General features: G+C 39.2%; 1 protein-coding gene across 1 annotated transcript in view; it reads right to left on the reverse strand.

The window, feature by feature from the left end:
* Positions 1-605: 605 nt before the first annotated feature.
* The window catches only part of LOC113415104 (protein spinster homolog 3-like), a 32,552-nt gene continuing 6,419 nt past the window's right edge, over positions 606-26,738 (reverse strand). Inside the window, exons 2-12 of the mRNA XM_087957582.1 lie at positions 26,129-26,194; positions 20,369-20,505; positions 18,641-18,792; positions 17,244-17,310; positions 15,311-15,447; positions 12,928-13,080; positions 11,300-11,489; positions 10,791-10,856; positions 8,980-9,078; positions 7,530-7,728; positions 606-848 (exon numbers count right to left, since the gene is read on the reverse strand). Of these exons, the coding sequence (XP_087813708.1) occupies positions 751-848; positions 7,530-7,728; positions 8,980-9,078; positions 10,791-10,856; positions 11,300-11,489; positions 12,928-13,080; positions 15,311-15,447; positions 17,244-17,310; positions 18,641-18,792; positions 20,369-20,505; positions 26,129-26,194 (1,364 nt within the window). The 3' untranslated portion in view covers positions 606-750. The remainder of the gene's footprint in view (positions 849-7,529; positions 7,729-8,979; positions 9,079-10,790; positions 10,857-11,299; positions 11,490-12,927; positions 13,081-15,310; positions 15,448-17,243; positions 17,311-18,640; positions 18,793-20,368; positions 20,506-26,128; positions 26,195-26,738) is intronic.

The following is a 26,738-nucleotide window of genomic DNA, read 5'->3' on the forward strand; positions in this document are numbered from 1 at the left end:
TTCAAAGTCACAATGGCACTGACAAAAGTGACATGACTGTTCGTCACACTTATGGCTGTTGCAGCTTCATGTGGGCAAAATGTGGGCACTTGACAACCAGCATGTATTAATGACAATTGCAGCATCCCAGGGTCATGTGATCACCATTTGTGACCTTCCCAGCTGGCTTCCAACAGGCAAGTCCCTGGGGAAGCTGGATTTGCTTAATGACCACATGATTCACTTAACAGCCATTGCAAAAAAAAAAAAAGGATTTGAAATTGAGCATGACTTAATTTAAAAAAATCCTTACTTAGCAATGGAAATTTTGGTCCCAATTGTGGTCAAGGTCATAAATCAAGGACTACCTGAGTGTATTACATTTCTTTCCTTTTTTGACAAGTAATAAGGAGGAAACATTTTGTGTGCAAAGATTGGGGAGATTCCTGAGACCCAAAGGATCCATCACAAAATACACAAATATGTTCTCCACATAGCTAGATTCCCAGCAGAAGGAGCAGCCATTTTTACTGTATTCCAAATTTAAACAGAGGACAAACCACATCCCATTGCTTCAACTGGTTCACAATGATTATGTTGCATATGCAGAAAGAACCTTTGCTTGACAGATCTGCCTTCTGCTCCTGCTAGATTCCTTGGCAGGCTCTTATGGTGATTTTGACATGAGGAAATTGGAGCACATTTTCAATGCCAAGCTAAGACGTTCAATCACAGAAGCACCATCCACTTAACATGGAGGATGTGTCAATTTCAGGCTTTTTCCTTCTTTGCAAAAATGGAAATCGGAATAGAGGTAGAAATGTCAGGGTTGCCATCTCCCTGAAAGTCGTAGCTTTTGTTCTCAATGCCTGAAACAAGAGGTTCCAAGAAGAGTCAAAAATAAGTGAAAAACAAAGAAAAGACCCAAACTGCTATTTCTTTACATGTCTGATTGCCTCAAAAGTAGCCCAAACTTCATGGGGCCCAAAACCTCATTATAAACACAGTATAGAAAAGGGCTGCCATTGGAGCATGCCCAGTTTACAAAATGGTTGCCACGGTAGAAGAGGCTGGTTACAGAAACCAACATACCGAAGAACAAATGAGGAAAAGTGTTTATTATTGCTGCTTGAAAGCCAGTTTGGTCTAGTGGTTAAGGCACCAGGCTAGAAAGCAGGCGATCGTGAGTTCAAGTCTCACCTTAGCCATGAAAGCCAGTTGCGTGACTTAGGGCCGGTCACTCTCTCTCAACCCAACTCACCTCACAGTGTTGTTGTTGTTGGGAAAATAAGGAGGAAGGAAGGTGTGTGGGATATGTTTGCACCTTGAGTTATTTGAAAAATATAAATAAATAAATAGCCCACAGCTTACTTTCGTTGTGTATCTTTGAGGAAAGATGGCAAATGACCTCACACATTTGATTATATCTCACAAAAGATATGGGTTATATTTTCTGGGTGATGTCATCATACCTTTAAGTTTACTTTAGTCTTTTCCTTAAGGCAAGTATGCACATTTATAAAAACCTGGACAGCATCCACTCACCTTGGTCTGTATGCCAAACAAATGACCCTTTGGAATCCCCATATCAAAACAACTTACCTTATGTGTGGCCAGAACCTGAAAGTAACATTTAACACAGCACAGTACTCAAGCAAAATGGTTCAGTTGAGATCTGCATATGTGGGACTGATTGGGGTAGATTGTAAGGGTGACATCGGAATATAATTTTATCATATTTTATCTATATCTTAAATTATTGAATTTTGTTCCAATTTCATTTTAGACTGTATTTTATTCCAATTTCATTTTAAATTATATTTTATTCCAATTCCATTTTAAATTGCTTTTATCAAATTTTAGTAATAATTTGTTTCTGGAACTCTGCACTTTGATATACTTTAGTCTTTTCCTTAAGGCAAGTACGCATATTTACAAAAAAACTGGACAGCATCCACTCACCATATTTATTTTCTAACAATACTTATGGCAGTTATGTGAAATCCAAGGCCATTCTGAGAATGAAGATGGTTTTTGGAAGCTGGTGATCTGCTGCTTGCTGTGTAATTTGGTTTAAAGTTAAAATAAGCTTTAATTTGAAAAAAAAAAAAAAAAGCAAAATAGAAAGAGACAGGCAGGGGGCTAATATGTACCAATATAGACATGTGTGAGCACATGGGTGCCTCGTGGGGGCCACATTAGGGATCCCAGTGGTTATTTATTTTTAAATTGTTTCTGGTTTTAACATCGTGCTAAACTAACATTCTCCATTTAATAAAAGATTTGTACTCCCTCAATATGGGGAGGGGTTTTTTTTTGCAGCTAATTTCTCTGAAGTGGTTTTGGAGGGCAGCTTGACTTCCTTCTTTTTCAAACAAGGCAAGCAAAGATTTTGAAATGAACGCAATGCCTAAAATACTTCTTTCCTACTGGAAATACCAACAATTATGGCCCTTGGCAGGTCCTTCTGCCCTGTTTCCTGAGTGACAAGGCCCGTGGGAAACTATACAGCCTTAGACTCAGGGGTCTCGTTGTCTGGGAAACCTGCAGAATGTCGCATGAAGAAGGAAGGCTTAAAACTCCTTGCCTATTTCATAAAAATAAAAGGAGCTCCAAGAAAATAGTCTCCATCCACAGTCTCCGGTACATTTGCTTCCACAGAAAAATGTGTACTGGAAAAATAGGCGTCTCTTTTATCAAAAGACACAATGCTGTTTATTGCTTGGGCGAAAGACCATTCCAGACAAACAAAAGAGTTTTCTACAATAGATTGCAAACAGAAGGGATTCCCTAAGCCAGAGAGGCCTGGCTGTGTACATCTGTGTTCTTCTCTACAGAGAAAGAAGGGTTCGGATTTAACTTCTAAAGATTTTGTGGAGGGAAGTTCAACCTGATTTGCTATATTATGTTATATTATATTATATTCTTATGTTATAGAATATTATATTATAGAATATTATAGAATATTATTGAATATTGTTATATTTTCTCCACCTTTATTATTTTTACGGATGACTCAAGAAGGCAAAAATATCCAACACACTTTCTGCCTCCTATTTTCTCCACAACAACCCTGTGAGGTGGGTTGGGCTGAGAGAGAGCAACTGGCCCAAAGACACCCAGCCAGCTTTCATGGCTAAGGTGGAACTTGAATTCACAGGCTCCTACTTTCTAGCCTGGTGCCTTGACCACGAGACCAAATTGGCTCTCTTTTATTATTTATTCATTATAAAAATTTATACGGCCACCCAACCCACACGTTTAATGATTGCATGATTCATTTAACAATTGCAATGATTCACTTAATAACTGTCATTTTAAAAAGTTCATAAAGAGGAGCACAATAACAACTGCCTTATTTAATAATGGAAATTTTGGACTTAATTGTAATTGTAAGCTGAGGTGTATCTGTATCTCTGTGGCCTGATCATGCAATTTACTGGATTATGAGATTTGTGTAGTTTTGCCTTATTATGATCTGTGAATCCACCCCATTGTGATATATTTCATCAAATTATGGTATACTGCATTGTGTGATGATGCTACCTAATATGTTTATATGAGTAAATAAATGAATATTCAGATACAAATATGCTTTGTTGCCTAAACTGAGGCCTCTTAAGACAGAAACATAGTGGATGGCTTGTACGATATGCTAAACAAAAGACAGATCCAATTATCTGCGCCCAATTAAACATTTGACTTTGCTGTGTAAATTTCCTTTCCTTGCAGGTAATCCTCAACTTGCAATCATTCATTTAGTGACTGTTCAAAGTTACAGCTGTACTGGAAAAAGTGACTTACAACCAGTACCAGCACTAACAACCATTGCAACATCACCAAAGTCACATGATCAAAATTCTTGGCAGGCATTTATGACAGTTGCAGTTGTTCTGGTTGTTGCAGTTGTCCTGCAGTTGTCATGATCGTCATTTGCGACTTTCCCAGCTGGCTTCTGACAAGGAAAGACAGTGGCGGAAACCAGATTCGTTTCACAGTTATGATATTAACAATTGCAAATGATTTACTTAACAGCCATAGCAAAATAGGTCATAAATCAGGTGTGTCTCACTTAACAACTTCCTTGCTTAAGAATAGTTTCTGGTCTCAATTGTGGTCATAAGGACTATCTGTACCTTGTTTTTCTACCCCTCGTTCGCCTACTGTACTGTGCCATGAAGACGGCAGTTTTAGTCTCAGGACTTGCCTCTAGCCATGTTCTGGGAGCTTCAGACTCTTTTGACAAATGGACTGGGAGTCTGAATGCATGTTGAGGACTACAACAATCATTCATGATAGCAGTGTTCCAATATCTCAGGGGCTGCCACAAAGAAGAGGGAGTCAAGCTATTCTCCAAAGCATCTGAAGGCAGAACAAGAAGCAATGGGTGGAAACTAATCAAGGAGAGAAGCAACCTAAAGAACTAAGGAGAAATTTCCTGACAGCTAGAACAATTAATCAGTGGAACAACTAGCTTCCAGAAGTTGCAAATGCTCCAACACTGGAAGTTTTTAAAAAGATGTTGGATAACCATTTGTCTGAAGTGATGTAGGGTTTTCTGCCTAGGCAGGGGGTTAGATTAGAAGACCTCCAAGGTCCCTTCCAATTCTGTTATTCTATTCTATTCTAAAATGCTTGAAATGGAAGACTTCTAAGGAACATGACATATGCAAATCTATTCATCCTCAAAGCAAAATTATTATCTTCTAAATTATCTTCAATTGCCCCCCAAACAAGTTAGATTTTGGTTTCCCAGAGCCTTTAATAGTTCCAACATCATCTGGAAGTATCAAGATCACAGCTAAGATAAAATCCATGGGATAGTAAAATGTTATGTCTGTGATTCCCAACGCTTTTGTCTTTCTTACAGAATCTAAGGCTTATAGTATCTTATAGTTGTCATTTAATGTTTTATGAGAACTGGTTCTCGGATTGATAAGATGTCTAATATCTGCTTCCAAAACAATTACCAGGCAGTGTTTCCCTGCTCCACAAAATAAAAAATAAGCAACCCTCCTTTTTTATGTGGAAAGTTGAAAGAAAAACAGAAGCCTCCCTTAATTTACCTACATGCAGATTTCTCAACTGAAATCAGAATGGTCGTCTCTCCATCTTTCTCAGTTTTATCCAGAGATGCCGAGAAGTGAATTTTAATCAACCTTTGGTGCAACTGAGCTACACTATGATCTTTTTCAGCCCAGATTTAAGGAAAGAAGTCTTGGGATGTGGGATAAAAGTCTTTGAAGTACAAGAGATTCTGATTGGAGCCTTTCTCTGAAAAGCCCTGCAGATAATGTCATGAACCCAACGGGCTCCAATCCACCACATCGACAACATTTTAAATGCCACAAGATACTTTATTGCATTCACTGCAGCAGCTGAATGCAGTCAGCCCTCCAGGGGGAAAAAAAAATAACTCTGTTCAGAAAAGACAGAATCAGGTTATTGAGCTGACCTGTTTTCTGGACTCCCACAATACATTAAGCAATAACTCGACCATAATAGCAGTTTGCACAGCGCACTAAGCTCCCACCCCAGCCCAATATTAAATGCGTATTGTAAAAATGTTATGTCTGTATCTATCTTGATTAATTGTTGGTGAAAACAACCCAATAAGTGGAAGTTCTGATGCTGCCTCTCCTTCTGAATGTCTAAGACTATGCCTAGTAAGAGAAAGCATCAAAGTCTTTTGCAAGTGGATTTATATGTTGTTTTAACTTCCCTGACTTTACTCCTGAAAAGTGCAAAGCAGCAAAACCATCTCAAAAGGTTTTTTGCTGGATTGTGTAGTCCAGTTTCTATCTTATCCAGTTAAGGGACTATTGTTGAGAAGGTGGCAGGCTGACAGCTCCAAAATTTCTGGAGGAAGCAGATGATCTAGACCTGTATCACTCAAGGTTCAGGCTAGGATATACCACTGAAATGGCAATGAACGGTTGCAGGAACTGGGCATGGCTACCGGGGGTGGGATTCAAATTTTTTAACAACCAGTTCTGTGAGTGTGGCTTAGTTGGTGGGTGTGGCTTGGTGATCATGTGACTGGCTGGGCGTGGCCAACTCAACATCACTCACATCGAGGTACGCATCTCCTCGCCAGGCCTCTCATGACTGTGGGGATACTGCAACAGTCGTAAGTGTGAAAAATGGTCATAAGTCACTTTTTTCAGTGCCATTGTAACTTTGAATGGTCACTCCACACAAGCATTGTACCAGCAAAGGAAGGGAAAAAAACTCCAGAGACGTTCCTGAGACAGGAAATCTAGTCCTGCCAGGAATGTAATAAGGGTTAACAGAGAGGCAGTTTCTGTAAGCAACACCAGAATGTTTCCTTCCTGCCTTTCTTACAGGATTAGGCCAGTAATTTCTTCTAACAACCAATTCTCTGAACTGCTTAGAATGTTAACAACCGGTTCTAGTGAATAGGTGCGAACTGGTAGAATCCCACCCCTGATGGCTACTCTAGTGAAGAGAAGGACCAGGGGAGACATGATAGCAGGGTTCTAATATTTGAGGGGCTGCCACAGAGAGGAAGGGGTCAAGCTATTTTCCAAGGCACCTAAAGACCAGACAATGAATAATGGTTGGAAACTGAACAAGGAGAAATTCAACCTGGGAAATAAGGAGAAATTTTTCAGTGAGAACAATCAACAAATGGAACAGCTTGCCTCTGGAGGTTGTGGGAACTTCATCACTGGAAGCATTCAAGAAGAGACTGGACTGCCATTTGTCAGCAGTGGTGTAAGGTCTCCTGCTTGGGCAGGGGGTTTGGTTTAAGTGACCTACAAGGTCCCTTCCAACTCTGTTAATCTGTATCTTTGACAGGATTTATGGTAGACTCAGGATGAGAGTGGTGCATCCATTTTGGCCCAGCCTGATCTATTAATGGCTTTTGATAGGAACGATTATAGTATCTTTCTGGACCAGTTGAGAAGGTTGGGAGTGGGAGACACTCCTCTTCCCTACATTCCAGTTGGTGTTCAGTGAGGGGTGGGGAGAAAGGTGGGGAGAGAAGGTCCAGCTCTACACTTCTGCTATGTGGGGTTATGCAGAGCTTGGTGTGTTCTCTGGGCCCAGAGTTTCTTGGATACAGTAGATGGGAGGCCTTATAAATTGGATGGATGATAGATAGATAGATAGATAGATAGATAGATAGATAGATAGATAGATAGATATAAATAGATATACAGATGATAGACATACAGACAGATAGATGATACAGACAGACTGACAGATAGATATAGACAAATAGATAGATGACAGAGAAACAGATAGATGATAGGCAGGCAGATAGATAATAGACAAACAGATAGATGATAGATGACAGACAGACAGACAGGGGATAGGCAGATAGATAGATAATAAACAGACAGATAGATGATAGGTGAATGGTAGATAGATGATAGATAGATAATCAGTCTTGGTGCAAAGTAGTGTTTAAGTTATGTTTTCATGGTATTCCTGGGGAGCCCCATTAGGTAAATTAAGGCAACACTAGAGTCACATTCAATGTATCATATTCTCGTTCCAGGAATGAAAAGAAAAAGACTGACCTTGCCTTGGTGTCGCTGGTAGTGGTGTGGCTGGTGCTGCCGCTTTCTTTGAATCTTCTTCAATATGAACAGCCGTCATGAGGAAACAGCCTCCTCCGAGGACACCAACAAAAATGCAAACCACAAAACTGTACTTCAGACTCTGGAAATCCCAGAGAGTGGAATTATCTCTTTGGTACACCTTGATTGTATTTGCAATCTATAGGTTGAAAGGATTTACGTCACCATCAGATACAAGCTGCAAGTAGTCTCATTCCAAGTCGGATCTCTGGAATATCTAACACAGGCAAACCATCCATGCCAGGAGTCACACTGACGATATTTTGGAAAATAAGGACTATATCCAACAGAGGATAATGCTGAGTTGGGTTATGAAAATAGACAGAAGCAGAATTGGGGGTAGGAATAGTCCTGGGGTTAGAGAGGATTTTTTTCAATTATATGCCTCTATTTACACTCTCCAATTTTTTGCGTTTTGAAATATATAGAACTATAGGAAACGGTATATATTCCTGATTTCTATTAACCATGAAATGCTGAGAATCCCCTAAGGTACACATTGTCCCTTTCAGCGAAAATCAAATTATATAAATTGTTTGACATTTCCCCAGCTCTGTTTTCAACATGTTATTTGTTATTTGTTCACAAAACTAAAGAAACACCTGAATGCTGGTTATGAATTTAAACGTCCTGGCTGCAAAGTTGCCATTCCTTTTTGAATATCAAATTGCATGGCAAAGAGTGAAGTCTCAATTTTACAATCAGATCCTATCCTCCACAGTAGTAATGATGGCTGTGGAATAGCAATAGCACTTAGACTTATATACCACTTCACAGTGCTTTACAGCCCTCTCTAAGCAGTTTACAGAGTCAGCATATTGCTCCCAACAAATCTGGGTCCTCATTTTAATGACATTGGGAGGATGGAAGGCTGAGTCAACCTGGAGCCCTGTCAGGATTGAACTCCAGGCTGTGGACAGAGTTTGCTTCAGTCATATATAGCCATTAAAACAGGGGTGGCCAACTGGGTGTGGCAGACTGCCCACAACCATCTGAGTCCTCATTTTACCCATCTCGGAAGGATGGAAGGCTGAGTCAACCTTGCGCCGGTGAGACTCGAACTGCAGAACTGTTGGTAGCCGGCAGTCAGCAGAAGTAGCCTGCAATACCTCATTCTATCCACTGCACTACCACAGCTCAATGGTGCAATGAGATGAATGGCCCTCAGAGCTCTACAACCTTGAAGTCAGGATTGCTACTTTTCCAAGGCAAAACCCAACTCTACTGTAGTTTATTGCAAAACTCATCCATCAATAGGAAGGAGCCTCTAAAACCCAAATAGAATTAGTTTATGTCACACTGTTTCCAATTCATCCCACCAAAGACATGCTTTCTTGTCACCCATCTATCCAGCCCTGCCCCATTTAGGCCACAAATCCTCCTAACTTACAATTCCGATGAGGTAGGGGCTGCCAGCATCACCCAGCAAATGGCTCATAAAAATTTGAAGGGAAAGTGCAGTTGACTGACAGGCGGGTTTCACTACATACTGAAAGATAAATAAATAAATAAATAAAGAGATTGTGTCAAAACATTTGCCAGAGATGCATTACAGGTGGTTCTCAACTTAACGACCACAATTGAACCTCTGTTGCTAAGCACGATAGTTTGTTAAGTGAGTTTCGGCCCATTTTACCATCTTTCTTGCTACAGGGGTTAAGTGAATCACTGCAGGCATTAATGGCAAAGTTTGTAAATGGCAAAGTTTGTAAATAGCAAAGTTTTTAAAAAAATGTGCATAAAAGCAAAGGACTATTTTCATTATACCTGTAACCACTGGCATGATTTGATTTGATTTGATTTGATTTATTTATGCATGTATTTATGTATGTATTTATTTATTTATTTTGTCAAGGATGTATTAGATACATGAATAATATTAATATATGAAATGGATACGAATAAAAAGAAAACGTTAGGACAGGGACAGTAGGCACATTGGTGCGCTTATGGACGCCCCTTAGAGACCTCTTAGGAATGGGGTGAGATCAACAGTCAGCAGTCAAAGGTTAAAGTTTTTGGGGTTTGGGGAAGAAACCACAGAGTCAGGTAGAGTATTCCAGGCATTGACCACTCTGAAGTCGTATTTCCCACAATCGAGTTTGGTGTAGTTTACCTTGAGTTTGTATCTATTGTGTGCTCATGTATTGTTGTGGTTGAAGCTGAAGTAGTCATTGACGGGTAGGACATTGCAATGGATAATTTTATGTATTACGCTTAGGTTGCACCTAGGTTGTCTAAGCCTAAAATTTCAAGTCTTGTGGCATAAGGTATTCTGTTGTGAGTAGAGGAGTGCAGAACTCGTGAAATATCTCTGGACTCTTTATATAGTATTAATGTATTAATAGTATTAATGTTAGTATGCAATGAGCTATATGATTAGGAGATTATATTTATGTACACGTCATCAGATCAGCAGATTTTGTGAACTCTTCTGCTTCAGAGAAGAGAGTGATACTTTCTGAGGGGTACACCCTGATCGTGTGGTTATACTGCAATTGTGGACTTTTGCCCCGCTCCCCAGTGGGTACCCCTGAACTTAAAGCCAGCTTAGCAAAACACAACAAGCTAAGATTATGATTGTGTCCCTGCGATACAGTGAACTACAAATCACCCAACCTGTAACTAGCCCAAGGCAATATTTAAACACTGGAATCTGGCCTACTTTGACAAATCTTGATTCTGTTAACTGTAGAGCAGAGATAACCATGGCAGGAACAGCGAAGTCATGAATAATATATTACCCCACTACAGATTTATTAATATAGTTTTATAGCTCTCCTATGTTTTAAGTTTAACATCAAGGGACATTGAATGGGTTATTCATATCTAAGCTTATGTAAACACAGAGCCTTTGTGTGTCTACTACACACCAGGTCAGTCGGTTCCTTCGGAAATAATATGTAACAGAATTTCAGCAGATGGCTTAGTTTTATGATGGAAATCAGGCTATGCTTCCCTAGGATTGACTGCCCTGAGAGATACATCAAGACTGGCTTTTGAGTGAACATGTATCAAAGTGCATGTTAGGCCATTCCATGCTCCTTCATGCCTCTCTCCCCCCTCCCCCCCCCACCCCCAGTACTTGCTGACGTAGAGCCTGACGGGAGGTGAAAACAGAGAGCATGGAGAACTAAGAATAGAAGTATTGGATTATCAGCAAAATCAATATGACAGTAATGACAGTTGAACTGAACTCACCAAGAGGATGTCAGCCACAATGGCCCAGTTTAAAGATAAAAAAAATACCGCAAGGGCAATAAGAATCTGAAATATTAAAGAAGACAGAGAGAAAGAACATCATGAGTTGATTGGAAGGGCAATGGCATGCCCATATTTATCCATTCCAAGCTGCCATATCCCCTGGCCATACTTTTAGCTGAATGTATACTGAATGCTGAAATCATGACATTTCATTTGTTTTAGCAATCTTCCCTGTCCTTTCCCTCACAACCTTGAGGGCTCAAATCATTAAATGCTAAATATTTCAAGGTGCCCATCAAAGCAGTAGATTCTCTGCGGTCAATGACTGAACTTTAAAACAGTTTATCAACTAGCTGACATACTCTAGAAGCATGGGACTCTTGATTCCATAATTTCCAGCCTTTTCTGGTGAGTAATATGAGGGTAAATACAGTATAACAGCTGGGGCTTCTTTAACGTGAAAACAAAAGTCATCCATTAAATATATGGATTCTTTGGTCACTTACATATGCAGCTACAATACTCTTCTCAGCCAGCATAATAGCCAAATACATGCAAGGAGATGAACTGAACAAGCCTACTGCACAGATAAGAGGGTCAGCCTTGGTGTTAACCTTCTTGTATCTTCGGGCAGCTTCTGCTCCAATGACGACCCCCAAAATGCCAGTTGCTATGGTGATCCCTCCAAATATCTCACTAGTGACCAAGCAAAAATGCAACATTTTTATGAACAGCATTCATTAAATATTGGTGTAGACATTTTGGTATGGAAATCTAAAAAATTACTAAATGAGGGAAAGTGAGAGAGGGGGGGGAGGGAAGGAGAGAGGGAGATATGATAGATAAATTTTAGGGTGCAACTCCATTCAGCCCAGCCAGATAGGGAGGTTGGGAAATAGCATCCAAACTACATAAAGGCATATCATATTTGGGAAGGCTGCCATAAAACAAGAAAGACTTTATCGTTTTTTCAGGACCTTGTAGCAGCCATTCCTTTTTTTTCTTTTTTTCTTTTTCTTTCTTTTCTTTGAAAGAAATTGTGGTGATTCACTCAAGGCTATGGCTTCTTTGCACCCCCTCCAGCCCCCATGCTAGACGAGTGTTGCAGAGGTAATATTTTGTCAGTTGTAATATGGATACTAAAATGTGCCCAGTTCCATTTTGCTCTTGCTGCAGAAGTTTCCTTTAGGCAGGTTTCTGGATCATTGTGTCATTTGAACTTGAAGCAGCAGCATATTAGTTAATCTGAAGCCTGCTATCCTAATCAACAATAAACTTATCAGAATATAGCAGAATAACAGAATTGGAAGGGACCTTAGAGATCATCTAGTCCAACCCCCCTGCTCAAGCAGGAAACCCTATGCCATTCTAGACAAACTATCCAGTCTCTTCTTAAAAGCCTTCAGTGACGGAGCATACACAACATCTGAAGGCAATCCATGCCACTGGTTAATAGTTCTCACTTAAATCAGCTCACTTAAATAGCTCGCTTAAGATACTCTAATCTGGTAACTCTTTCAGATTTGAATAATATGCTAAAGTTGTAATTTCATTTAAACACTGAAATTGATGGGGATAAAGGCTCAATTTATATTGCATTGACTAATCAAGATTTGTGGATAATCTTGCCCAGCAAACCCAGCCAATAATTTTAACAGAAAAATCCCAGCTGCCAGAATATATCTGGAGCTATCCAAGGTCCTGTTTCTTGCCTTGCCTTGTATTCTCATCACTTGGACTTTGCCACAAAGTCTGCTTTCCTTTGACTTCCTTGCTATGCTTAGGACTTTTTCTATCATTTCAAACAGCCAGCAAAACTAGAGGAATTCCACACGTCTTTCCAGGCAACTCCTACAATCTCCATTTGTTTTTCAAGGTTTTTCAAGTGTGGCAGCTAAAGGCTGGGCTGGAAACTGGGAGATTGTGAATTCTAGTGCCCCCCGCCCCTTAGACATAATAATCATCTGGGTGACTTTGACTCCTCCTCCTCTCTCAACCCAACTTACCTCACAAGATGCTGGTATGGGGAAACAAGAAGTGGTAACATCATGATGTGTGCCATCTTGTTGGCCAAAAATAAAGGCAGGATAAAAAAATTAAATAAGTAAGCATTTAAGACAAGCGTTTGCCTTACCTGTTGTGGTTTTTACATGGTTGTTTGCTGCATGGTTGTATAATACCCAAAACAACCTCAGCTCTGTAAAGGAACACGGGAATCCAGAAACCGAGAGCGCCAGTGATGAAACCCATGCAAGTTACACCCAGCGAGGATCCTATAAAGCTCCAGCTGGGAGACAGAGAAAAAGTTGGCATGGATGAAGAAGTGATGGAGAAAGTTCTTGTGGTCAAGATGTAAGAGGATTAAGACAAAAAGATGTTCTACAGCTCCCTCAAGTGGCCACCTGTTAAAATAGCTACACAGGTACCCGGTTTGCTTCTCATCCAGATTTAAGCTATTGGTATGAAGGCCACCAAGAACTTGAGACAGATTTCCTGAGAGATATTCATTTGTAACAATGAATTGCAGCATTTACTACTCTACTTATTTTTTTAAAGCTATAATTGGCCGAGGACTGAATTTTAAATGAGAAAGAGGGAGCCCTTTCTTGGCCTCAGTGGAATAATTATTCTTCAAACACAAGAAGACATGCTGTAGTGGCATCACTGGGGTTTGAGGCTGAATATTTTCAGCCCTTTGGATTGGTTTTGCTTGGGGAAGAATGGATTACAGAATTGAAATTATATATTTTGCCTTGCAGAGGCTTAATATTCTATTAATACTATTAGTAAAATTTTATTATTTTAGCAAAGTTTTATGAAAATCATATTGCCAAAACCTGGCCATTTGTTGATCAGTCCTCCTGATGCAATCTTGTATGAATTGCAAATTGAGGGTCCAGGGGCTATGTATTGCAAAAATTTTTTGGGGGGGGGCTCCATACAGCATAGTAACTACACCATAAAAATGGTTTGCAAAAAATAAATGCCCATCATGCTAACTAAACCATGTTAAGGCCTGTCAAATCAGTTGCAGTCTTCTCTCGCATAAATGTAGCTACAGTAGTTGATAGTACTATTAAGGCACCCCTGGTTCTATGGACTTTCCTTAAGGAACAACTAGGCGTTTTTGTCCCAAGGTCCACTTTGCAAATACCTTTCTCCTAGAAACACAAATTGATTGCAGATAGAAAAAAGTTTTATTTTAGTTCACCTTGACACCAGACATCTCCTGATGGTGCAGTTCCATGAAACTAATATAATTTTGTTTAACTCAATAAATAAAGGCATTTAAAATAAAATAAAATGCAAACATATCTTGTTTTTCAACAGCTGGCCAGTACCACATTAGCTGAATGATCAAGAACAATCAGAGCCCCTGAAGAGAAGCTTGAAAACAGGCAAGCCCTTTACTTGGTTAGAGTTTTCCCATAATATATATATCTCTATTTAAATATAGGATCTGCATTTGCAAATATGCCTCTTTTTGTAAAAAAAAAAAAAAAAAAAAAAATCAGCACGTGCAATTTTTATCCCAAAGTGTCTGTGGGCCACATTTGGGGGGACTGGGGCTGAGAAGCAGATAATATAGCATTTTTAAAAGAGTAAATAGTCATTCTAGAATATGGCTGCATTTACAGAACACATTCGGTCGAGCATCTTAAAGCACAAGGGCTGTATTCACCCTGCATGTTGGGCTTGGTTAAATTTGATCTTGCTTGGCTTCTCTAGGGCGAGGTGTGCTGTGCAAACTTAACCTATTAGGAGGCTGGGAAAGGCATAAGGGGAGAACTGATGTGTCACAATGCCGTGATGTGACTTACATATTTATGCAACACATTGTGACACGAGTACTAAATTGTGGCCTTTGCATAATGACATCGTGATGGATATGGCATTTTGAAGTCCATGAAGCTGCTGCATTAAATCAAGGTCAGAAAAATTAGTTAAATTAGTCATCATCTGAAGTGTATTCAGTGGATAGATTCAGTAAGGATTTTAGAGCATTTTGAGTAGATGCTTTCTGATAATAAGAATTTCAGAAGCCAAATATCTATGAAGCTGCAGAACAAATACTGTAGACTTAAAGCACTATAACAGAATTATGGCAATAGGTTTACCTTTTCCAGAGCATTATTTTTTCAGAACCCGGAGAGTTGCAGTCCTAACAAATCCAGAAGACCCCAAATCCAGAAGACCCCAATTGAGAAAAGGGTGTCTAAAGAATTTCTTGCAGGATAAAGCATAAAACAAGGAAAATAAAAAAGATTTCTACAAGCCAACATCCCCCTCTAGTGTCTGCAAATAATAACTGGCCATACTGTTAAAAAGATACATTTGGGGTGCCTTAGTGATAAGCAGATACTACATGTGTTCCCGTACATGCATGTTCTGCTACATAGGAGGAAACAAACCTGTAAGCAATGGGGCCACAGGTACCGACAAAGGCAACAAACAATAACATAATGGCTAGAAACTTGAAGGGCTGTTATGCAAGAACAGGAAAAGAAATACTTTACTTTTTGCAAAGAGAAGAAATGTCTTTGAACCAGGTTGAGGATCTGGTAGGCTTGCCAGGTTTGAGTTTCTTGTTCGTTGGTTTAGGGATTAAAATAATCAGGAGAATCAAGCCTGTAATTCCCATAAAAGGAGTAACCTACAGAGACAGAAGCAACAGTGATGTCAACAAGGACCATAATAAGCAGCTGAAGAACCATTACTCGTTTATTTTAGCATATGATGAGAACATGACAAAGAGAAGTAAACATGTGCACACAATCCACATAATTCTATACAAAACTAGCATGGGACTTTGGCAGTCACTTCATAGCTGCATGTCGTATTCCACCATCCAGAGAAACACTTTTGGTGTTGCTACGTGCAAATCTTCTAGGAAACCAGAGAATGCACGGGGCTGGGCAATCTTGCACAATATGTTTAATAGTTTGCATATCAGCACCACCATCGCAACAAGGGGAATCTTTCTATTCCCATTGGTACAGGATAAAGGCACTTCTTCCAGTATTGCATTTAATTTTGTTCATAATCACAAGAAACTTACACAGTGAAGCAACTGCTTTACGCGGCCAGTTGAACAGCATGGCAGACTGGAGATGAACCTTACATATGTTCCCCTGACCTCTTCTCCAGAGAAGTTCGCCACTCTGTCCATCATTCAAAGAAAACCTTCAGGTGCCATGCATAGTGATAAAGCCTGCCCACAATTTTCTGCCGTGGCCACGTCGTTATCCTGAGGAGCCTTTAGAGCAGTGCTTCTCAACCTTGGCAGTTTGAAGATATGTGGACTTCAATTCCCAGGATTCTTTAGCCAGCTATGCCAGCTGAGAACTTCTGGGAGTTGAAGTCCACACATCTTCAAACCAAATTGCCAAGATTGAGAAACACTGCTTTAGAGTGATCGTGATACTATGACTAACTGGCTGGAGGATGGAACCACCATCGGGGAAGAGGCATATGAGAAAAAGGGGCAAGAAAATATCTAATTTTTCCTTCCCACCCCCACCCCACATTCTGAAATTCTGATAAATTATCATCAGATGGCTCATTTCCCTTTCCCTCTTCTAAATTATCGTTTGGTTTTTATAGTTTATACAAATAATTAAATAGCTAAAATATATAAACATACAAACACACAGTGTGTGTCTGAATGGATAGATAATAGATAGATAGATAGATAGATAGATAGATAGATAGATAGATAGATAGATAGATAGATAGACAAGAGAGAGGAGAGATAAATAGGAGATAATGGAGATAGATGATAGAAAGACAGACAGACAGACAGACAGACAGAAGAGAGAGATAAATAGATGACAGACAGACAGACAGACAGACAGACGGACGGACGGACGGACGGACGGATGGATGGATGGATGGATGGATGGACGGACAGACAAGAGGAGAGATAAATAGGAGATAATAGAGATAGATGATAGAAAGATAGACAGACAGTCAGAAGAGAGAGAGATAAATAGATGATAGATAGATGATAGATAGATAGATAGATAGATAGATAGATAGATAGATAGATAGATAGATAGATAGATACAGACAACAGACATAGATGATAAATGATGAATAGGTAAATAGACAGCTAGAAGAGAGAGAGAGGAGAGAGAAATAGATGATAGAGACAGACAGACAACGGATGGCAGATGATGAATAGATAGATAGATAGATAGATAGATAGATAGATAGATAGATAGATAGATAGATTAGAGAGAGAAAGAGGGAGAGATCACACACATAGACAAAAATTTGAACATTGCAGAACTATGTCAGCATCTTTGCGTACATGATTTCTTTTTCAACATTTTCTTAAAACCAGTTGAAAGAGAAGGTAGAAGTTACACTACTAACAGATTGACGGAACCCCACCGTTTTAAAACAGGGGGGTTCTCTTAAAGATAGAGCTGACCAACCAAGACTCACCCTGAAGCCCCAGCCCCAAAAACCGCTTGCACGCGCCACTCCAGATGACAGGATATAACCGAGTCCACTGCAAGAGAGGAAAAATCCAAGTTGAAAGAGGCCCTTAAAGCTGCAGAGTTCAACTTCCTGTGTTGTGCAGGTATCCTCCTTCCTGTCATTTCAACCCGTTATTTACATGCTACATTTTGGAGGGAGCTAGAAATGATTTTAACTGAGATCTCTGAATTGATATGTACTGGTAGTTCTTGACTTATGGCCACAATCGAGCCCAATATTTATGTTGTTAAATAAGATAGAGGTTACGTGAATTTTGCCCCATGTTATCACAGTTGAATCACTGCAGTGGTTAAGTTAGTAACATGGTCATTAAATAAATCTGGCTTCCCCACTGACTTTGTTTCTCAGAAGGTCACAAAGTGTGATCACATGTCCCCAGGACAGTACAACTATCCTAAATACGAGCCAGTTGCCAAGCATCCAAATTTTTATTACATGACCAGGGAGATGCTACTGTATAACAGTTGTAAGCATGTGGAAAAAAAATGTTCAATGCCATTGTAACTTTGAATGGTCACTAAACAAATGGTTGTCACTTGAGGACTACCTGTATTGAGAGAAAGACTGTGTATTCCTTAAGTCACCCCCAGAAGATCCTTCCTTCACAGGAATCAAAGTTCAATGATGGGAGGATAGATCTCCAGCTCAATGCCTGATAACAGCCTATCCATTTTCACCATCCCCACCCCCTCATCCTGTGGTGGCACAATGGTTAGAGTGCAGTGATGCAGGGCTAACTCACTGCTCACTCTGGGTGTTCGATCCTGAGTGGGTTCAAGGTTGACTTAGCCTTCCACCCTTCCAAGGTAGGTAAAATGAGAACCCAGATTGTTGTGGGCAATAAGGCTGACTCTGTAAACCGCTTAGAAAGGGCTGTGAAGCGTATGTAACTCTAAGTGCTATTGCTATCCCATTAATTTTGAACCCAAGAACCCATTCCTTACAATTCACCCCACTCCAGAGGTGCTATTCAGCAGGTTCTGACCAGTTCAGGAGAACTGGTAGCAGAAATTTTGAGTAGTTCAGAGAACCAGCAAATACCACTTCTGACTGGAGATTTTACAGTATCCTTCCCCTGCCACACCTACCAAGCCATGCCCACAGAACCAGTAGTAAACAAAATTGAATCCCACCACTGCCCCACTCCCTCAAGGAATCCTATATAAGAAGAGACCATGGATAGTTGCTGTCCCTTGGTTTAGGTTGCAATGAGATAAAATCAAAGTTTGAATATTTCGGATGATGCTTTGAACTCTTGCATGAGAAGCAGGATATAAATACGATTCATACTGATATATCTACTAATTGTAGGTTCAATCTTTGAGCATGGTTAGATCTACCTTCCAACTGGTATGAAGATGTAGAAGACTGACAACATCCATGTCCGATAGTCTTTCTCAAACAAGCCAGCAATGATGGTAGGTGCTATGGTAGAGAAACTGGAGGTACCAACACCCACCAGTCCCCGTGAAATAAAAAACAGCCAGGGCATCTAGATGAGAATTTGGAAAGGGCACATTCAGTCACGCCCACCAAGATCTAGTATAAGTTTTAAAATTTTAATTGAAATCATTTTCTTATGGATGCACACTGATCTATATCTATTCTCTATGTGTTCTTTCCCTATTCTATTCAATCATGCTTCTATATTAAACTCTGGTTAACAGGTGTGGGGAAGATTGTGCAAAAAGCCATATAATTTTTGCATCTATTAGGCTATTTTTTCCTGAAAGAAAAGGGAGAGATTGAACAGTAAAATGTGGCTTTTGATTCTTTCACCCTTGGAAAATAGAGCCAAAAATGTTGACCAATCCCTTAAAAATTACTGTCCCCCCAGGGCTGAAAAAACGTTGCCTATTTCTAAAAAGTTGGGGGGGGGGAATAGAAGAGATCGAAATTAGGCAATCTTTAGAATAATGAGCAATTGTTCTGCAAAAGAAGTGGCAGTTTTTTGTTGTGAAATTACTCTCTTTCAATCATAAAGTATGGTCAGTACAAAAAGAAATATATTTATATATATAAATGGAAAACATTTAGTGAAAGTTTGTAATCACTGCCATGTTGCTAAAAAAGCTATTCAAAGGGTGGAACACTAAACTCATATAGTTTGGGTTTGTCCTACTATTTTGAACTGAAACTGAGGTTAACATGACTTTAAGCAGTTCCTGTTTGTCAGAAATGTATAAGTTCCTTCTTACTTGTGACCTGAATAATTTAAACCAGAAATATGTTTTATTTCTAGAGACCCATACAATAATGCACTATAAAGAATCCAATATAAAATAAAAATAGCAAATTAATACCAGAGTGCTTTAGAATTTAAATACACAAGCAATTCCTAGCACCACTAAATATTATGAAAACTTAAAGCAGTACTTAAGATCCAGCTATTATATCTGCTACAATCAATGGCCTAATGCAATGTGAGAATCCAATCTATATTATAAATAAATGGGCAGATTATACTTTTGGAAATTCAAGATAAGAAAATATCCTTAGAAAATGCATATTTTAAGACCCAACATATATTAGAAGATGCATTAGATGCTATTTACATGCCCATTTTCATGATTTCATTAATGGACTTGAGTGCAAATTTTAAAAAAGGGATTTATGGGTAAATATGTGCAAAAGTGACAGGGCCAAGAAACAAGGATAAGGAAGGACTGGACGGCTAATTTTGCTACTTGAATGCTTCTTCCAAGAAATCTGCTGTGTATTTCAAATTCCATTTTAATTATTAATTAAATTTTGGGGGAGCATGATATATACTGCATCTCGATTTCTGCAGGAAAGACACTATGGAAATTTAACAAATTATTATCATTTGTATCAAACACACACCTCACAAGATTTTGGAAATCTTAGGTGAAGACATTGAAATCTTCATTGAAATGTGTTTCTGCATAGAATTTGGCAATGTGGTAAGAGTTTTCCAGCCATCTTATTGCTGACCTTGATATATGCACTCTATGATCTCTAAATATATAAACAGACTGACACTAGGACAAAGATTTGATCCAGCATGGAGCAGAGAGGAATACAGCAAAGCAAATAATCTCTCTTACCGAGGCAGGGATGAAGGAACTACAAAAGGTAACCGTTGACCAGAAGGATATTCCAATGCTGAGGATGATTTTCTGATTGTATCGGTCCCCAAGGTATCCAAAAACAGGAGCCGAGAACAAGAGACAGAGAATGAAAACTGCCATGAAAAGAAAGGAGAGTAATGATGAACAAGCTGACTTGACTTTAAATACACCTATCATTTTATCTAATTATTTAGGAAATGTATATTGCCACCTATTCGCACATGGCAATTCAGGGTGACTTACAGGAATATAAAAACCTCATATATAAAAAAATAAAACTAATAAAAAAGAATAAAAACATAATAAATTAATAAAATAATATAACCCCCCACCCCTTGCCCTGGTGACACCAAGCCCACTGGCAGAACCAGGTCTTCAGCACCTTCTGGAAGAGTATTAGAGTGGGAGCTATTCTAATCTCTGGGGGAATGGTGTTCCAGAGAGGGGGAGATGGACCATGGACAAGGCTCTTCTTTTGGGTCCCAACAGGTGTATCTCCCTAGGGGATGGGACCCGCAAAATTCCTTGCCTTCCTGCTCTGATGGGTTGGATAGATGTGACCGGCAAGAGACGTTCCCTCAGATAACTGGTCCCAAACCATGAAAGACTTTAAAGGTGACAACCAGCACCTTGAATTGCACCTGGAAGCAAATCGGAAACCAATGCAGCTCCCGCAGGAGAGGTAATAAATCTGCACACCAAGGTCTGCACAAAACCATGCAGGCTGCTGCATTTTGCACCACTGAAGCTTCCGGATGCTCTTCAAGGTGTATTCGTCCTCTCACACTAGATTTATTACAGTCTGTTTCACCTGGAATTATCCTGGAAGATGTGATATATGCTACTGTTGTTGAAGAACACAGCTAAGTGGAATCCCATGAAAATTCCAGCTAAGTGGAATCCCATAATGTCAATACTTAAGGTGCTCCACTGGCAACTGTGAATTGTTGGATCCTCTTCAAATTGTTAACATGAAAAAGCAAGTCCCAAAAAGGCTTAGGATCCTGGGACACAAAAGAACATTTCTTATAGTAAAACGTAATCTGCAATAAAATGCCCATCCTTGTAGTCTTATCTACATAACTGAGCCACAGTGGTGCAGTGGTTAGAGTGCAGTACTGCAGGCTACTTCTGCTGCCTGCTGGCTGCCTGCAAGTTCAAATCTCACCAGACTCAAAGTTGACTCAGCCTTCCATCCTGCTGAGGTGGGTAAAATGAGGATCCAGATTGTTAGGGGGAAATAGGCTGACTCTGTAAACTGCTTAGAGACGGCTGTAAAGCGGTATATAAGTCTAAGTGCTGTTGCTATAACTGGCATGGAAAATGACAAGAAAAGGGCCTTTTGGTAGCATCACATTAATACAAAACTCCCTTCTGGGAAATCACTGTTGGCTTCTAAGTACTACTAAGTACTAAGTAATATTAAGGATTAGGTAATACTTGCTACTAAGCTGCACTTTTATCATATATACAGGTAGTCCTCAATTCACAACAATTCATTTAGTGACCGTTTGAAGTTACATCGGCACTGAAACAGATGGCTTATTACCATTTTTCACACTTATGGCCATTGCAACATCCCCATGGTCATGTCATCAAAATTTAGATGCTTGGCAACTGACTCATATTTATGATGGTTGCGGTGTCCCAGGTCATGTGACTTTCTGACAAGCAAACTCAAGGGGTATAAGCCAGATTCACTTAACAACCGTGTTAGTAATTTACCAATTGCAGTGATTCACTTAACAACTGTGGCAAGAAAGGTTGTAAAATGGGGCAAGACACACTTAACAAATGTCTCACTTAGCAATAGAAATTTTGGTCTCAATTGTGGTCATAAGTTGAGGCTACTTGTATTGATATGATACATAGATATATGGATAGAGAGATAGATAGTAAGACAGACACACAGACAGACACACAGACAGATGGCAGCCCTGAAGTGCCAAGGGGCCTGTTGCTGGGACCCTAACAATAGATAAATATAGATGAAATAGATATAGAGATAGATATATGATTGCAGATACTATTAGTATAGCTGTTCTAACAAAAGTAGCTTTAGGTCTACAGGGCAACTGTTCCTTCTATAGAGCTGGCTCTCTTAGAAAATTGAGGGAATGATGACAAGAAGTCCAAGACTGTTGAGATTTGATCCTCGCTAATAGATTATTGGTAGTCATAACTTTGAGGATGAGACATGAGTAGCATTTTGGAAGTCCAACATAACTTCAAGTGGTCATTAAGTGACCTGTTGTAAGTTGAGGATTATTTGTATGCATGCATTCAGTTCAGCAGATATCTTTCTTTATTTTAAATCCACTTTATGGCTATTTAAAGTACTCCATGGTCATGTGACTGTGGTTTTGGGTGGTGTTTTTTTTTTGACATTTTTTGCCTGTTTCTGAAGTTTACTTCTGGTTTCCAGCAAAAAAATAAAGTCAATTTAGGAATTCATTTAATGACTGCCATGTTCAACTGCTGCAAAAAATGTAATAAAATCAGGCACGGTTACATGATAACCCTCTTAATGACTGCCATGACTTACAATTATAATTCTGGTGTCTATTATTGTTGTAAGTCGAGCAATCATAGCAATCCAATATGTCAAGAGAGTTATAATCCAAGCCATCCATTTTTTTAATGTGGGAAGAATAATGTGATAAAATAGCATCATTCATAATCACAAAGGCCCTAAGTTTAGAAAGGTTAGCCACTACAACTTCTCTTGAAAAGCACAGGATATGAAATTAGGTCCCAAATTCTGTTTCCTGTCAACATTTAGGTTTTTTTTTTAATTTCCAAAGCAGGATGGATGAGAAATTGCATCGTTTGTTTTAAATATACATAGAGAGCTTCCCTATATGAGTCATATCATAGAACCAGTATAGAACTACCCTAGGCATAATAACAGAAAAAAATAATAAAATAGACAACTATATTATGTTACATAATATAGGATTTCCTATGCACAATTTTGGAAGCAGGAAAATGTACCATCAGAGGGTGTTGTCATAAAAAAATCTTAGACTGTGCAGAGATGGACAGGCTAACAATGACATTAAGAGATAAAAAAGAGTCAATATATTATAAATGTCTGGGATGCCCGATATGAATGGTTTAAGAATAAAAAGAAATCAAAATGGCAATTAGGTAAAGAATGAGAAACTATGTAAATACCTGTATCTATATTCATATCTATTTATATGTATTTATATATTAATTTGAAATTGAATAATGAAAGAAATATGTAATGGTAATGGAATTGTAAAACATATATATATGTATGTATGTATGTATGTATGTATGTATGTATGTATGTATATGTATATGTATATGTATATATGTATATATGTATATATGTATATATGTATATATGTATATGTATATGTATGTATGTATGTGTGTGTGTGTGTGTGTGTGTGTATATGTATATGTATATGTATAGTATATATATATATATATATATATATATATATATATATATATATATATATATGTCTGTGTGTGTGTGTGTGTGTGTATAATTCAGCTTTGCTTGGGTATTTTCCCACGTCACTGTAGTTGTGCTTTTCAAGTTGTAGCAACGTTTCGGCAGAATCTCATCTGCCATCTTCAGGCTTCTGTATTGTTACATTACACAATACAGATACAATACATTACACAATACAATACATTACATTACACAATACAATACAATACATTACACAATACAGAAGCCTGACGTGTGAAAATACCCGAGCAAAGCTGAATACCATACATGTAAGTACCCGTGAAAACTTAAGAAAACAAATATATATATATATATATATATATATATATATATATATATATATATATATATATATATATATATATAAAAAGATGATAAGGAAATATAAAAGTCTTGACGTTAGTATAATGATGTATAAAGTTTTATTCTATGTTTTTAAATTTTGAAGATTGAATAAAGTATTTTTTTTTAAAAAGAACTTTTGACTCTAGCTATTGACCTAGCTTTAAATTAGAAGTTCCAAGCACAGGATGATGTAGCACAGGTTTCTTAGGTGTCATTAAACTACAACTCCCAACCATTGGCCATATTGTCTAGGGATGTATGGATGCTTACTGAACACCATTTAGAGGGCTGTGTGTACCCTTCCCTGCCTCATTGGAGCCATCTAGATTTTTTTTGATGGCTCTCTGTGACAAGAGGAATCTGAAAATTAGATTTTGGGTGGTTATATTGGCAGATCATTGCTTTTTTTTTAATTTAAGTTTTTATTGGTTTTTAAAAACAGATCATTGCTCTTTAGCTTGGATAATAACCTTTAAGCTTCTTCAAGGTATCCACCTTCATCCTCTTGCTATATATCATTGATACCATATATTATAACATAATAACAGAGTTGGAAGGGACTTTGGAGGTCTTCTGGTTCAACCCTTTCCACAAGCAGGAAACCCTATACCGTTTCAGACAAATGGTTGTCCAATCTCTTCTTATAACCTCCAGTGTTAAAGCACCCACAATTTCAGGAGGCAAGTTGTTCCACTGATGAATTGTTCTAACTATCAGGAAATTTCTCGTTAGTTCTATGCTGGTTCTCTCCTTGATTAGTTTCCATCCATTGCTACTTTACCTGCCTTCACGTGCTTTGGAGAATAGGTTGACTCCCTCTACTTTGTGGCAGCCCCTGAGATATCGGAAGACTGCTATCATGTCACCCCTAGTCCTTCTTTTCATCCAACTAGACATACCCAATTCCAGAAACCTTTCTTTATATGTTTTAGCCTCCAGTCCCCTAATCATCTTTGTTGCTCTTCTCTGCAGTCTTTCTAGACTTTCAACTTCTTTTTTTATATAGTGGTGTTCAAAACCTATCTTACAAATGGGTTGAGAATTCAACTCCCAGAATTCCCAACGCGAAAAGCCATGAATTCTGAGCTTTGTCATCTCAATACATCTAGAAGACCTGCCAGCGAAATCTGCTCTAACTATTGTGTTACATTGGCTTCCATTGCCCCCACATTTAAATGTCCCTGTTTATTTTCCTCATTATTTTGCACAGTAGTAAGTAATTTACTTTCAGAATATAATTACCAACTAAACCAGGGGTGTCAAACTCAAAGCCTGAGGGCCAGATCTGGCCCATGGGGTGTTTAGATCTGGCCTGCGGAGCCATCCTGGAAACAGCGAAGGACTGGCTCGTGGTGCCTCTGCCAGCGAAAACGGAGCTGCAGCATTGCAGCTCTGTTTTCACTGGCAGAGGGTTGCAGGAGGCGGTCAGAGCCGCAAATGGAGCTCAGGAGCCCATTTTTTGTTGGCAGAGTGCTCAGGGCACCACAGGCACACCTGACTTGAGTGATGACAGTGAAAATGAAGTTCAGGGGGCTACTCAAAGCCCCCCCACACACCCTGTTTTTGGTCACGACGGCATCCCAAGCTCAGTTTTTGCTGGCAGAGGGCTATCAAAACAAACTAAAAACAAAACAAAAGGAGAAATGTTTCCCCTTTTGCATTTGAGTATGAAAGAAGGGACAGAAAAGGAGAAAGGGAAAGAGGAAAGACAAAGGAGTCTCATGGCCACCCCCCAAAAAAAGGAGTCCCATGGCCACCTCCACCATGGCCACATCCACCCCTGGCCCTCCGAGGTCAAAAACCACCCTGATGCGGCCCTCAGTGAAATTGAATTTGATACCCCTGGACTAAACCAAAAGATTAAGATAAATTATTAATCCTGGAAGAGAGAATTGTTTTACCAGTGTGTAACAGGCCCGCAGTCTGGTCTGTAAGATTAAAATATTTCTGTATGTCCAGAAGGACTCCTGAAACAAAATGATATGGAATAGATTAATTCATGAAGTTATTGACCCCAGGATTTTCACAACAAACAAGCAGTAAGCACCTGATTCTTTTCCCAGGTTATGGTGACTGGTCCTTTTTCTGTGTATTGTAAGCATCTGTATTGTTCCCTAGATTCACCATCTTGTTTACTGTTTTTGATATACATTATACATTTTTATCTTATTCTTATATTTGACCCACCGGAAGCCAGAAACAGGCCTGTTTTGCGACTTCTGTTTTTTCTGGGAGGGCTGTTCTTTGCCCTCCCAATGGTCTGGAGGCTGCCCCCAGGCTTCTGGGAGGGTGAAAACAGCCTCCTCTAGGCTCTGGAGACCCTCCGGAAGCAAGAAACAGGCCCGTTTCTGGACTTCCAGAAGACCCGTTTTTCTCCCTCTCAGAGCCTCCATGCAGACCCTGCATTTACCTCCATTGAAAATGGGCCATGTGGAGACTTCTGGGAGGGGCAGGGTGGGCAGGGCCAGCCTGTCAGTTGAAATACCGGTTCGGCAAACCAGATGTAACTTT

The sequence above is a fragment of the Notechis scutatus genome, chromosome 1 (genome assembly GCF_049901735.1).
Source record: "Notechis scutatus isolate UNSWTSFEM ecotype Mainland chromosome 1, rNotScu1.2, whole genome shotgun sequence".
Classification (NCBI taxonomy): Eukaryota; Metazoa; Chordata; class Lepidosauria; order Squamata; family Elapidae; genus Notechis; species Notechis scutatus.